The 15,661-nt window shown below is 43.7% G+C and overlaps 2 protein-coding genes across 4 annotated transcripts in view; both read right to left on the bottom strand.

Annotated features, from left to right (window-relative positions):
* Positions 1 to 7,674, bottom strand: part of trit1 (tRNA isopentenyltransferase 1) — a 35,856-nt gene extending 28,182 nt beyond the window's left edge. For all 3 annotated transcript variants that reach the window (XM_078268125.1, XM_078268126.1, XM_078268127.1), the window contains exon 1: positions 7,498 to 7,674. In XM_078268125.1, the coding sequence (XP_078124251.1) occupies positions 7,498 to 7,656 (159 nt within the window). In that variant the 5' untranslated portion in view covers positions 7,657 to 7,674. The remainder of the gene's footprint in view (positions 1 to 7,497) is intronic.
* Positions 7,675 to 9,453: 1,779 nt separating this feature from the next.
* myclb (MYCL proto-oncogene, bHLH transcription factor b) lies at positions 9,454 to 15,275 on the bottom strand. Its single transcript, XM_078268059.1, has 3 exons — positions 14,999 to 15,275; positions 13,396 to 14,119; positions 9,454 to 11,749 (listed from the first exon to the last, which is right to left on the bottom strand). Exons 2-3 carry the CDS (start codon positions 14,060 to 14,062, stop codon positions 10,959 to 10,961), a joined length of 1,458 nt encoding a protein of 485 aa, XP_078124185.1. The 5' UTR covers positions 14,063 to 14,119; positions 14,999 to 15,275; the 3' UTR covers positions 9,454 to 10,958.
* Between the last annotated feature and the right edge of the window lie 386 nt (positions 15,276 to 15,661).

Below are 15,661 nucleotides of genomic sequence, written 5' to 3'. Positions count from 1 at the left end.
CATTGCACGCGAAAGACTTGTTGACCTCATTTTGTGGCTCGGCACTGTGGCTCTTTAGCTCACTCGCTAGTCTATATACACACACGACGTTCCACTTCTGAGATGTCTCCGGTTCCGCGTGGATGAATCGGAGTTGAATCTCAGTTTTCTGTTGCACGACTAAAACAACCTTTGAACATACACATACACACATGTTCCACCAAAACAAGTTCCTTCCCGAGGCTATTTTAAAGAGGCGCTGTTGCTCCATACGGTGCCGTTGCTCCAGCAGCTTAGCGCCGCCCAAGACGAATGTGATTGGTTTAAAGAAATGCCAGTAAACCAGAGCACATGTTTCTCCCATCCCGGAATGCTGTGACTCAGTTTATTCAAAAGGACATAGTTGTACCATTGACTCCTGTCTCATAACTCTTTGCAAACCATTCCTCTTTTGTATAGCAGTTCATACTCCGACAGAGGGGGATATAAAAGTGAACGGTTCAGCATAGCCAATGAGCTAAAATGGCATCCTCCATTTTGGACTTTCCTGCTCTCCATTCCCCCCCAAAGGTCAGCACTGTCAGCACGGCTTGCTATTGGTCAACTGAGCAAATTTAGCGGTCAAAGTTCACCAATTTGAACTCGAAACGAAACACTTCCATGGATTTACTTCTCCCTTGCGAGTAAGTCCAACAACTGCAGGGATTAGACTGGAGCGAATCCATTTCAGCACAGAATGTCTCTGTAATAAATACACGTGACCAGGCCTTTATACAGGCTGGGTGTGCTGGTGTGTCTGTCGTTATGAGGTTGATGCAGAGTAAAAAACCTTACACTATGATTAAAATGTGCGCAAGCATAAATAGATTGTTTACTGAACATTTGTCTTACACATAGCAGAATGATTTCAATCAGCTGCACAAAGAGAGGTTTGCACATTTTTTTTAATTAAAAAAAAAAAGAAAAAAAAGAAAGATGACTGGTATCAGATCTGTACTCCGTATTGATATACTGAATTTAAGTATGGGAATACATTTTTGGGGAGGGAAAAAGTCAGATCAGTGCATCCCTATATCCCCTATCCCAATAATGAAAGTCAGTTCTTCACCAAAGGCCTATTATGTGCTACCATTTTCATTTCATGAATAGTTTTGGTTTCAGGGATTTCATGATGATAAACTTACATTTCAGTTTTCTCCAAAGAAAAACAGGATCTGGGGAAAATGCTTTCTAAAGTTACAATTTTTTTGCATGAAAATTGTAACTTTAGAGAAAAAAAATGTACTGCCACTAAATGGCAAAATGTTGAAAGCTTTGATCAAAGACAATAGCAGGGTCAGTTGTAGTCAGTCGACTCTGGTCCAGAGAGAAAGACGGTACAGTTCATCATTATCCTGACCCCTGGACTCTGCCCTTTACACATTCAACAGCCAGACTGTAAGCTGCATTGCTTTATTTTCATCCTTTCCTCTGAATACTTTCCTCCATTACACTTACCACAAAATACCCATCTGCCTATTTCCTCATTTTACCTCTTCTCTCCTTCCCCCTCAAGGCACCATCCTTCAACAATTTATCCCTCCATCTTTCTCTGCTCTCTCTGTCTCTCTGTGGGGAATGGCCCAGTAATGCCAGACTAATAAATCATTCATGGCGTTGTTCCCCCTCTCCCCCTCCTCCGCTTCCTCCATCCTGCCATCCTCCTTTCCCTCGCTGCTTTACTGTAGCGGTGACCGCATCACCACACCCGCAGACTGCATATATTTACACACACACACACACAACAACAAAAATAAGAGTTAATCAGCCCTCTTTTTTGGCTTGCTCCTACACAGGCTTATATTACTTAAAAAGATGCATCATAAATCGGATGTAGGAGGCAGCATCGCCTGGGTTACAATACAAACAGATACGTCAAAGCCCAGACAGGTCATAGCCACACCAGACAGATAGAGTGGGAGGGGAAAGAGAGAAAGAGAGAGAGAGAGAGAGAGAGAGAGAGAGAGAGAGAGAGAGAGAGATGCACACAGAGAGGGAGGAGAAGGGATGACTGTGAGCGAATTAGAGGGATATAACACATAGCTGCACAGTATTTGAGCGTAGGTGTGTTTAATACGTAGATAAGCAGTTGGTGGCGATGTGTTTGTATGTGTGTAACAACCTCTTGCCAATAATAAGCATAACCTTTAAAAGCGGTCAAATCAGTTGGCTACAAGACCATCACATTTCCAAATTTACGACTAAAAAGGCAAATCAGTGTTGGTGTTTTTACAAAGAAGACCTTCATTCCACTTTTATGGGACTACAAGGGTCAAGATGACACATGACAGCTTTCCTGCTGTCCAGGCCAATTTCCCACATTCAACACACGACGACAAGCCTGACAAATTGCCTTTCCTTTGTCTCAACGTTCAGTTCTCATGTGAGAGAATGCGGCAGCGCCTTCTTTCGTAAGTGCAAAAGGCAAAAAGGGTCACCGGCCAGCAATACTTTCAACAGTCCCACAAGCAATGGCGCATACATGTGCATGACCTGTTAAATTGCCCTTTAGGACCTCTGATGGCCCTTTAGTATGATACCCACACAGCCCCGCCCCCCCCCCCACACACACACACAACTCAAACACACCCCTTTTTTTACACCCTGCACTGAAACCATTTATTTTGTGGCAACGATGTGTTAATAGTTAATGCATTGAACACTCGACAGCGAGTAAGCATGAGAAATCTGCTCATGCACGAAAAACACGACGAGCACAAACTTGTTTGTTTGGAGGGTGGAAAACTGTTGAATAATTAAAATCTTTCATGAAGTATTATTAACAGAATCATGCTGGTGGTTTTGTGTGATTTAGCCAATCTATTCATAATCTGAGTAGACTTTGCATTACTAATGATCAATCTACATTCATTTCCTGCCTTCAACTGTTATCCATTCATTCCACTATTACATGTAAAATGGATCACAATAATACAAAATCCAATAAATATTTCATTTTTCAGACCCTCCAACTTACTAAGTAAGTAAACTTTAGTTGCAGGTGTTAAGATTGTGTCATTACAAAGTGCAAGAGGCGACAGACATGGACAGCCTCCACACTGCCAATATCGGTGAAATGAAGAGCGAGACAGGGAACTCCACAGTATATTTCACTGATGTAATGTGCAGCAGAACAGGGCAGCGTTTTTGAACGATGATCCCAGCTCTGAGAAAACTGGTCTAGTGTTTCAGTCTCTCACCTCTTGAAGTGCACTCACTCTATCCCCTTACTGTCGCTGCCCATGTCAAATGTTTCTTCATACCAATAATGCTTTGCAAAGTGGAAGTGCCTAGATAGATCGTCCTCTCCCCTGAGAGGACACTTGAGCAACACATGGCAGTCCGTTACAGCTCATCAAAGGCCTGATTCGGTCAATTAAATCCTACGACTTGTGCATATCAAACAATAAGTGCAACAATAGCTCAAGACCTGGATATGATGTAGTATTATTACACATACATACATACATTTCTCAAGTTGTCCACTTTGGCTGTAAAAGTTTTATCTGCTCCAACCTTAAAGTTGCGTCCCTATTAATCCACCAAAGCAAAGTCTAAACCTCTCCACACACCACCCTGCAGTACCGCTTCCCTACCAGAGTTTACCGTTTTTGCATGCATCGTCCGACCATTCTCAAACACTTTTTGGAAGCCAGAGACACAAGCAAGCCACATTATAGACCCTAGACATCTATTAAAAAATATTTCCCAGGGCAGCCTCTAGCTCACCCAGTCAGAGCGTTCTCCCCATGTAGGCCGAGTCCTGCAGCGGCACGGGGTCGAATCAGACCTGCTGCCCTTTGCTGCGTGTCATCCTCCATCTCTCTCCCCCTTTCCTGTCTATCCACTGTCACTCTATAATAAAAGGGAAAAGCCCCCAAAAAAATAATATTATATATATATATATATATATATATATATATATATATATATCCCATCGATACAGGTTATCACTACTAAAGTGTGGGTCTTTAAGAGCTCAAATTGGGAGCTTTGAAATTGTCAGGTGATTTTAAATAGCCAAATGTTAACCTCTCAAGAGATCTTTAATGCTACCTGTATATTAACCAGAGTCTATTTTATTGTAAACCGAAAAATAAACAGAGAAAAACTATCTTTCTCAAAATAAAACTGGTAAGTTTGCACAACAAGAAAAGGAACCTCAAGGAAAGAACCCAGACAATGTGTTGTACTACTAACTCAGTTTCAGAATGCATTTAATTAGGAATATGGTGCATGGAAACCAAATACTTAATAACTTTGAGACTTTTCAGACTCACAGGGTAACCAGTGACACAATTTGGCTACATACAGAGGAGAGGGGATAGTCCCAGTGAGGACTGTAACACCTAAAAAACATCACACACACACATACTGTACGTGCATACATTTTCCTATAATTCCAACTTCTAGGGAGTGAGAGAACAGTGACGTTTTTGCTGGAAGCCTCTGAAGGGACCCCCACTTTGGGAACCACGGGTGTACACTATTTGGCAGTGCCTCATTCACTGACAGTACAGCCGAGCACTTGTGTGCGCGCCATAGATAGCATGTTCATTTAATGAGTGAATAATATCCCCCTGCATGTCCAATGAACTGTGGGTTGAGGGCATGGGCCAGGGACAGGAGGGGGTGAGGATAACACAATAGGAGTGTTAGGGAGTGTGGGAACCGATTCTCCCTGGGACAATAGACACTTCCCAGTGGCCACAGCGTGCCCATTCACTATCAGCTGCTGGGCCGGCGTAGCACGGCGCTGAATATGCACCAGCTCAGCACAATGCTGCTTTCTCCCAAACAAGACCAGACTGTTTCCTATCCCAAAGACAACACAGGCCAGCTCTAGCCTATACACAGCCTCATTCTCACATAAGCGGTCTCTTTCTCACTCACCCTACGTCCGCATGTCTCTCTCGCTGTCACACACACCAACAGGAGGGTAGCAACAAGGCCAGGGATTGTGGAGATAGGCTGGGGCTGCCGTGCCGTTAACTAGGCCACTGTTTCTCTCCACCAGGGCTGCTGGTCGTTGAGATATTCTGGGCTGAAATGTTATTAGCGTAACCCAGTTTACCGAGTACCAGTTGATTGCTGGAAAAGGCGCTCCCCCAGGAGGGACACACTCTTTCTCAAGGACAATGCACACCAAGAAGGAGGGGGAGGAAAGATGGTGCCGAAACAGGAGCAAGGTGATGAAAGAGAGAATGATTGTGCAGTCAGAGGAATCACTGCTGGTCACTGCATGGCTGATTTGGATGAAGTGGAGTTGCTGTGTGTGTCCACTCTGTGCTCTGGTGTGACCCAGACTCAAACCTGTACCCAAGCTTTTTAATGTGTGTGTGTGCCCTTTGGTTTCTGAGGCAACAGCGTCTGAGAACCAAAAGGGAGGGTGGGAAGTGATCCACACAGGGAAGTGAGAATGTATTCTCCTGTGACATCTGTTGTCATACAGCTCTAAGATCTCCCTGCTTATTATATAAACCTTTAACTACTTCCTGTTGAATATGCTTATTTTTACTGTAACTGTATTAGCAATAAAAGACACAGTGATGAAAGAACCAATAAATATCTTTACGACAACATTTCAATGTTACAGTATAACGCATGACTGATCTCCATTCATTCATTTTTCCTTTGCTTTAATCAGCCCAGAGCCATGCTGCTATATATATATATATATATATATATATATATATATATATATATATATATATGTTGTCAAAAGGACGCAAAAAATAACGCAGATTAGACCATTCCATATTGACGTTTGACCCGGAGCCGTTCTAGCCACCATTGGACTGTAAAATGAAGGAGGGAGACGAGAATGTGCTGCCTGGATCATTGATTGGAACATTTACTTATACAAATCTTATTCCTGAATATGGTTGGGTACCGAAATCTGGTGCCACTGATATGTCTGCACTTCTCTCTGATGCACTATACTCAACAGCAGCTAACGTTAGCCTACCGCTAGCTAGTAGCTGGATTAAACACGGTTAAAATGCTGACAGCTAACGCTAAACGGTGTAAAGTTTGTCTGTATTTCACTGTAGGATTCAACACTGGTATGTAACAATCTGCAGCTGCCGACGGAAAAACACAGACGGTGCGTTCAATGAAACTGGTAATTTACAATATCGTGGTACATTCGAAGTTATTGTTAAATGTCCTTTTCCCATCTGGTGGTTGTTTTTGTCGTTCAACAGCAATTTACTACTGAAATAAGTTGTTATAGTTATCACATTATTATTAAATCATTTAATTTTGACCATATGGCCTTAGCAATAAACAAGTTCTTTAATGTCGCCAACTGTTTAGTACCTTTCTTTTTTTTCAACTTTATTAAAAAGTATATCGGTTCAGGCACCGTTAATTATGTGTACGATTAATTTAGGTTAATCACAGAGTATGTAATTAATTTGATTAATATATATATATATATATATATATATATATATATATATATATATATATAGGATTGACTATATGTATGAAATAGATTGATTTTATTCTTATTTTTCTTGCTCCATATTGTACATAGTAGATGCTCACAATGTATATAGTATTCTAGCTTTTTACAGTAACTTATCTATGCTCTGCATCCAATGGTGTACTTTCCTTTGCTGCAGTGACATTTCAGTTTCAAGTATCTTTTTTCCCTCTACATCATATGATTGAGATCAACTTCAGGATTTCACTGTAGTGTGCGTGCTGATGTCACACCAAATACGATTTAACAATAATGTTCTATAAATCGTTTACACTTCACCCCCTCACTAAACCATAATACAAAACATGCTTGTTATCATCAATTTAGACACCACAACCTTGCTTCTTATCACATTGCCATGCTTGTCACCGAAAGCCAAAACATATTTGATTAATAGCTAGCCCCCATCTGTTGTTGTCAAGTTTATTGTCTTCACCATGACCAAGAGATATAAGATAAGCTGTCATAAATGAACTGATAGGAGTTGTTTGATCTTCATGATCTCTATTTTCTTTGATTGTGTTTTTTTCTTCTAAAAGGCTTAAAGAAGACTTTATCTTTCCTTGACTTAATATATTCAAACTGACCTCTAGAGAAAGACAGACTGTGCTGCTAGTTGTCTTGTTGTCCTGCTGTGTGGACCTGAAGTGAGGTGTAGTGTTGGATACGAGTCAGTGCAGACCTGTTCATGGTGGAGGAATGGTCGCATTAGAATCACAATTGACTGCTCATTCTGACTTACGATTTAGCTAACGCCTGCTGCTACCTTGCGCAGTAGCATTGAGCTAATTACAGCCTACTCATTCAGAAACACAGAGTTAGAGGACAGCCTGCTAGCTTGTATTCGGCTCTGCATTCATTTGACACAACAGCAGATGTTTTATTCTGCTTTACTCGACTTATTTCAACCACCAGAGTGTCATCAAGTGCATTACGACTGCCATGTCAAGGACTCCATGCGCCTTTCCTCGTGGTAACAGTCGTCCTACCTGCATGGAGTCGGCGCTGATGATTTCTCCCTGAAGCCGCCTTCCGATCTCGATCGCCAGCTTGGACTTTCCGGTGCCGGTAGCTCCCAAAATCACCACTAACGACGGGGCCATCGCTCTCCTTAAGGCACACTGCACGCTACCAGCGGACGCCGCCATGATGCTGCTTCCTCAGCGCCCAGCTGACGGCAGCGCGCATGCGCAGTGGGCATTGAGCTGAGCGGTGGGCTCTGTTACTAGGCAACAGGCAGCCGTTACTGTGGCAACATCGATTGATGGGGATAACGTAAAGGGTCTTTCATCTTATGACGAGACTAATGTAATTATTTTCACTTTGTAGCCTTACTGGTGTAAACTAAACGCTCTGATTGGTACCTGCGCTTTTCATGTTAATAAACTGGATCAAAACCAGTTCAGTAAAACATTAATCCTCAGTCAATAACTGAACTATATCTACGAACTGAACAGACTCATCTCTCCTTATTGATGCATTTGTGAACAGATCAGACTGTTGATAACATTTATGTTTATAAAATGCATTTACATGGAGGATGGCAGCATAGTTATAACTGTTTCTATGGAAACTGGGAGCTCTGCAGCAGTGAGCGAAGATGCTCGTTGCCATGGCAAAGATGCCAGAATCAGTTACCTTAGAGACTGCTTAAAACAAATGGCGGATGGGGAGAGGGAGATGTGTGTTCACTCGTACAGGTGGTTTCAATGGAAAACCATTGTGTGCGCAATACAATAATACTCTGATCCAGTTCAAAACAAGGCACTGGGTTTAATTGTAGGGTATGTCCAGCTAGAAATGAAATCATATAAAGCTAGATGATAATTCTGTGTGTGTGTGTGTGTGTGTGTGTGTAAGAGACAAACAGATAAGGCAAACAGGTCATGTATGATCTCAAACCAGGAATTTATTATTTTTCTGACTTACTCTTCATACATAGAGGCTTATGAGGTACAGGAAAAACAAAGTGCTGAAACAAGGCTTCAAACTCAACATAGTTAAACTCCCAAAGTAAGTAAGCACAGTCTGCTAACGCGACTGTGCCAACAGCAGAGACCAGTGACCCATACAAGTCAAACAAAAAACAAAAATGGGCAAACCACTGCTGGGGTGGGTGGGTGGGTGCAGCAGCCTATCTAAAAAACAAGGGCTAATGGTGGTTTGTGCTGAATTAGTTAGCAGAAAAAGCATTACAGCTAATTCAAAAGAACAAAAAGGGGAACGTAATGATGATATCCTGAAGTATTTGTTCAAGTACATCATGGTTTCCCTGATCTAATGCTCTCTGTCTGTCTGTCTGGATCTGGCACTGTTACATACAGCATATTATAGCAGGGAGTGTTTTCCTCAAGCACAGCCTAATGCCCTATCACAGGAGCTACAGGCTACGTGGGAGTTTCCTGAGTGCTGGTTAAGAGCAGAGCATGCTACTCGTCATGACCCAGTTATTTACAGTACTAGTTGCAGGGCTACAGTGTTCTCTGTTGCATGGCTTTTGGGAACAATAGGGAGCACCAGGCTTGCAAAAAAAAAAAAAAAATTATAATTAAATAAAGCAGAGAGAAAGCAGTAACATTAAGGTCACTAAAGGCTACACACAGCCAGAAGTTTAAAATCGGTAGATCCTCTTAAGTCCCCCTTCCTCCCCACCACCCGTGTCAGATTTGAGAGAGTGCTACAGCTACAGTGATTGGATTGAATACAGGAGCATTCAGGTGCTTTCCACTCCAGAGAGAAAGCAGAGCATACATGCCAATTTTCAGCATAACCACCAATAAAGCCCTGCCAGCTACAATAACAAAAAACAGTCATTAGCTCACACTGAAACACAACTCTGTAGGAAAATATAGTATAAAACTTTTGTCAACTCTTACAAATGAAAGAAACCCCAGAGACAGAAAATGTAATGAACAGTAAAGAAAACAAGTTGGCATTGCAAAAAAAAAAAAAAATGTTGTGACAAAGTGTCAATGTTCAGTAAGTGTTTTATTATAACTATTTTTTCATAATCATTTTATTAACAAAAATAGAAGCTTTGAGTTATCTTTGAAAAGCCAGCAAGCCTGGCCCCGGTTTAGGACGCAGGACCAAACACAAAGTAGGATGAGTATATTAGACAGCTCTGGTTTTGGTTTGGAGGGGACTGTACAGTAAGGGAACTATATACATACCATCCAACAGGATAGTATACGTACATTGAAAGGCTTCTATAGGCATTACATCAAATGCAAAACAATTTACAAACATGTACAAGAAGTGTACGGCTGGACCTCATTGGGCAAAAATTGGCATTTGTTTTATGTCGCTTATTCATTTTAAGCCATTCTCAAATGGTTTCTTTTGGTTGATAATTTGAAGCCAACATTTACCTTTTGGCTGGTCTCCATGGCACAACAATAATAAAGATCAAGTGAAATCTTGATAAAGATCTCCATCGTGTTTTTTTGCATTGAAAACTTGATACATTATAAACAATGGCTGTATAGCAACATATTTTCTCTAAACAATGCTACAAAACTGGTCGCTACTGTGGGCATGGTGCTGCTGTTGAAACATTTACGATGCCAGAAGAAATCACTGAATGGAAACCCGCAGGCACAGAAGTTGGGACTTAACCTGAGCTATTCCAGGAGGTGCGGAACATATGGTTTCCAGTTGTAACATCATTGTTGCATGGCTCAGTACAGACCCACTACAGCCCCCTGCATTCCCATCAACAGCAAGCATGAAGGTAGAAACTTCGACTGCTGACAAGAGGAAAAAGTGTGAAGGAAAAAAAAAAAAAGAAAAAAAAAGGGAGGTAAGAGGTCACATGCTGTGGAGAAGGGGGGGAAAAAAAGAACACCGAGCAAAAACGAGGCACAACTTGATGACCAAAGTGTATGCAAGTTGTATGCCAAGCGCTAAGGAGCAGGGGTCTGCAAAGAACACGAAATGTGAAGGAGACCTTTAGACAGATGACAGACGGAAAGAGGAGACATCTCTGCTGTGTAAGCACACCAAGCCCTATCACAATCAAGAATAAACGTCTGACCAGACCATGCAGCAGGTACACAGCACACTTGTAGCAGTTTATCAACTAGAAGCTGCTGCATTTGCAGCAAGTCTTCCCGCAGCAAGCAACAGTTTTGATCATTTTTCAGCAAGGGGGAAATTTAACTGGTTGGACAAACCTACATCGGAGTTACCATGGACATATTAATCTGCCCGTAAAATGCCCCATTAAGATCAGATTGGTTTACGGCCTTGTCAGTCACTCAGAAGCTAATGTGCAAACCACAAACATAGAAAAGAAAAAAAAGAAAAGAAAAATCCCACCCGCACTATTCCAATGTGACCAATTCAAAAGTGAACATTAGTGTCTTTTCTCCTTCATATAGTCCTGTTCAGTTCTCTGAGTGTACGTGTGTGGTGACAGCCCAACCCCCGCCCCCCCCCCCCCCCCGGCTCAGGAGCGTTTGAGCAGTGCCAGCCTCTGCAGCAGCTGCAGCTGCCTGGATTTCAGCTGCTTCCTCTCCTGAGCCTTCTGCCTTTCGCTGGCATGCAGCTGCTGCAAGTACTCCGTGGCTCGCGTCAGGATCGCCACCTTCGGCGTCTTGGGACAGTCCGCCAAGCCCGGGATCTCGTCCCGCAGCGACAGGAAACGCGAGCGCAGGTCGTTCCTTCGCTTGCGCTCAAGGAAGTTGTGCGCCCTGCGCTTGTCTGTGTCCTCGCAGTCGGAGGACTGGGGGCTGGAGAGGTGGCAGAAGGAGTGGGGCTTGGAGGGAGAGCTTTGGGAATGGGAGGAGGAAGAGGAAGGGGGGGGAGACGAAGGGGATGGGGAGGAGGTAGGAGAGCAAGCGCTGAGGTTAGGCGACTCGGACCTGACTCCAGCCACGGTCACATGAGACTTCCTGCTGTCTAAGTTCAGAGGGGTGTGGCCGGGCCGGGGCTGGTGGTAATGGGAGTTCTGGTGCGGCTGGGGGGCCTGGGAGGAGGCCTCCTGCCGGACCCTCTTCCGAGGCGGCTCGACCGGCGGGGGGATCGCGTCCGGGGAGGGAGCAGCATAGTTGTGCTGCTGTTGGTGGATGGAGATGTGGAAACGCTTCATGCCGAGGTCCAGGGGGTCACCGCGCACCGTTATGGTCACCGGCTTGCGAGCGTTGACCAGTCGTCGTCGACGAGGTTTGCGTTGCTGCTTGTGCTCCACCGTCACCACATCGATCTCTTCTTCATCCTCATCCTGGTCATCTTCGTCATCTGAGAGGGCATAAGAGATGGTATTCACTTGCATGTTTACTCATACAGAATAGCAACTAATGACTGCAGGGGAAAGTTCCTGAAGTTGGAAAGATGATTCACATAAGGAGCCCCCCTGCATCCTTAAACCAATTAAATGCTTCTGTAAAACACACACACACACACACACACACACACACACACACACACGTCGGGGTTAGGAGAAGAAGCACAGGTGGTGCAAATCAACAACTCTTCTTGTTAAAATGAGACGACTAATATTCAACGCTGCGCACGTCTAAAACCACTTTCAGTGGAAACAGGGTATTAAACATGAGGAAAGGTCTCATTGACTTGATTCCTGGGAGATTTTCAATAATCCTGTAAATTGAAACACACTTTTAAAAGTAATTGGACCTCTGTGGCTTTGCCTGCTCAGAAATTAGTAATCTCTGTATGAATAACACAGTAAAGATAGGATGATGGGGCTGCCTGCCTATTATTTACAACACCATTTATATGACAAAAGATGACAAAGAATTGATTGCCTCGAGTAGCCCTGTAATGGCTCTTCATTGGAGCATAAGTATCATGTATTTCCTGCGACTGCTCATTCTCCTCTGCTTGGTATGCATATTACCCCCTGAAAAGGTGTGAAACACTGCCTCAAACTCATGTCAAAGAATTCCGCACGCCTAGCCGACCTCGTAAACGGCTGATCCCGCTCTATTCACAGCCCAGGCTGGCTCGGACCTAATCCACCCACTGACACAATTGGCGCTGCACCCTGTTGAGTGGAGGAATGCAGCAACAAGTTCCCTTTGTGACATTCCACACACCATTATCCATGGTCCAAGCTCAACATCACATGGCAGCCTACATACCAATATCAATCATATGGGATTTAGGGGTTGGAAATGGAAGAAAAAAAAAAAAAAAAGTATAGGTCTGGAGTCAGGGAAAATTTGGGCCAGACATAATTAAAAACAGGGTTGATTTTCCTCCCTTCCATGTTTCACACATTTCCAAAAACTAATGTGTATACTCTTTTTGAATTCATGTGAACATCTGAGCCAGGGAGTGTGGAGAGGATATTGTTATCATAAGTCACACTGGAGGAACAGGGAGAGGTAACAGCTGGTCTGCTGGAGCCAGGCCAAGCAGCAGATGTTTCAATGGGCGTGTCGCTCTCTGCTCCTGCTATAAGCATGTGTTGCATGCACCAAGGTAACGCAATGCAGTCATCATGTGCCATGCGAACCCTAATTGCCAGATAACGGCTAACCAAAGCAATATTGCTATATAATATTGACTAAATGACATTTGAGGTCAAATAAAGTCCTAAGTCACCATTACAAAAAACTGAATAAAATGCGTGTGGACAGGCAAATAGAGATAAATAAAGAAATACAAAGTAGACATATTTTTGGAAAATGAAAATTATTTAAAATACCATGAGTAAAATACCATTTAAAAGGTGTGGTTATGGTCACTAAACTACTTATTGAGTAGCTATCACAGACACAGGCAACAGCAAATAGGATAACAACTAATAAAGTTCACTTCACCGCAGACAAACTAGAAGAAGTCAAAGAAGAGCTATTAACATGCTTCTCTATAGTCATACTCCAGAAAGCATTATGTTGCATATTCCGTCTGTTACTGACCTGATGAGTCGGTGTGAGACTCGGAACCAGAGGACACTTGTTTCTTGCATCCACCGGTTAACGGGAAAGTGAGCACCCCGGCCGGGTCCACACAGTCCGCCGCCAGTCCGCTGAGGGCCGACGCGTCGGCGGGGGCACACTGTGCCCTCCCCGGGGATGGAACGGCAGAGCCGGCTGCGACTTTGGCAGCATTCCCCGTCCCGCCTGTCCCGGGACAGGAGGTGCAGCGCTCCCCTACAACTCTCTCCAGCTGCTGTCCGGCCGAGAAGCCGCTCCACATGCAGTCCTGGATAATGATGGAGCTCAGGTTCCCGAAGGAGTCATTGGCCGTGGTCAGCTTACAGGGCAGGTCCTGCTGCTGCTGCTGTTGTTGTTGTTGTTGTTGTTCATCCTCCTGGCCTAAGAACTGAGAGACCCACTCCAGCTTGTCCCCTAGAGACGGGTACAGCAGCCCGACCCTGCCAGACCCTTCCACCGCCCGGATAGGGGACATGGGCGGGGTCGGTACCAGCTCGAATTTCTTCCATATGTCCTCGCTGGGCGCTGTGGACTTGAAGAAATCCTCGTCCGGGTCGTGGTGGTCGTCGTAGAAATAATGTTGGTAGTGGTCGAGATGGTCCATGTCCCAGTTTTCATAATGAGACTCGGTGGAGCTAATGCCCGGCATGGGGGCTGCAGGCAGGGGGGGGGGGGGGGGGGGGGAATCACTCCCTGTTCCCTGTGTCTGCAGATAGAGCCAACAGTTTTATCAGAATTGAGCCTCATCAAAATAATCACAACCTTGTCTGCAGACATGTTCCCCTCTGGGAAGAATGTTGTGTGGGTTGGTTTTGTGGCCATGCATAATGCAGCTATTTTGGATGCATCATTCAGGTTTAATATATTGTAGCTTATAAGCTAAATATTGCCCTATAGGTCTATACCTTTCAGAGAAAAACCATCCACTGAGGTGTCACAGATAAACTAAGTAGCCTACCTGTATCAGAACAGGGCGTGCCAATTAAGACTACAACCCAATCCTTAAAGTCAGTGAGTAGCCTACCATAGACATATTCATTGCATGAAAAATGTTGATTTTCATGCAAAAACATATAGTAGCCTATGTTTTAATGCCGCAAAGTTAAAGTTAAACTACCCTGTGTTGCTGCTAAGAAGTTCAAGTTTCGCAACAGTGTTTTCGTTAAATAACACTGCTTTAGTATGCTGTGACAGACAGACAGACAGACAGAAGGGAGAGGAGGGTAGCGGTTTCTATAGAGAGATTAAATTAGACTGAAATAGATTAATTGGATAGACACCCGTCCTGCCTACCAATAAACCTGTTCAGGCGGCGGAGTCGTAGGTTATGTAAAGTAGTTTTTTTGGCTCCTCCTCGGTTCAGCTCCTTATCAAGCTCAAAGAATTCAGCTGCGACTAAAAAGCACCGCTAAGTTAATTAAGCAGCAGCAGGCGCGCTAAGCTCGAAACCCCTGAACTTCAAGCGGTTCGTTTATCGCCTGAAATCTATATCTGTGTGCCTGTGTATTAACATCCTCCATTAAGTGAAGTTGCTGTAGATATACATAAAAAATAAATAAATAAATAAATAAAAAAAGAGTTTTACCTGGTGTTGAGAGTGAGTGCTTCTTCATATATCCGCCGTGCGCAATATAAGCTAAATGTACAAAAAAAGTAGCAGCCACAATGACTCCTTACGCGATATCTGCCTAAAATGGGAGCTCTTCCGCTGAACGTCTTTTTTCGGTTGTAAACAGTCGCTAAGGTCGATGAGTCCGTTTGGTCGCAATCCCGCCGCTCAGAGGGCTGGATAGCTACGCTACCTCTGTGGTCACTTTCTTTGCAGACTACTGCACTATATGATCCGGGAAAGGAGAGTTGGCTATTATGCATAAAAGGCGGGTCGTAGTAGGAGAGCCACGCCTGCCGTTTAAAGGGGCAGTGCACTAAAAAAAAAAAACCCGCGCATGATGCTATGCAGAGGGAGTCTTATGAGAGCAGAGGGGTTATATGACTCTGGTTTTATAAGATGACACTGTTTTGCTTTCGAATACATATGCACACATAATAACAAAGTGTGCATGTGTGTGGTGCATGTGTGTGTGTGTGTGATAATGTAAACACACTTGTGGAAATGCACGAGCACCTGTGTTTAACCATCATGCTGCATAAAAGGGCTGTAATAGGCTACTGAGGGCGTCTCAGGGGCATGCAGTAGCCTATTTATCTTTTTCTTCTTACATTTGTACAACTTTTATATCTGTCTTCT

This window comes from Sander vitreus, chromosome 14 (assembly GCF_031162955.1).
Source record: "Sander vitreus isolate 19-12246 chromosome 14, sanVit1, whole genome shotgun sequence".
Classification (NCBI taxonomy): domain Eukaryota; kingdom Metazoa; phylum Chordata; class Actinopteri; order Perciformes; family Percidae; genus Sander; species Sander vitreus.
Note: the sequence above shows the minus strand (reverse complement) of the source record. Positions and strands in the feature narration are given on the sequence as shown.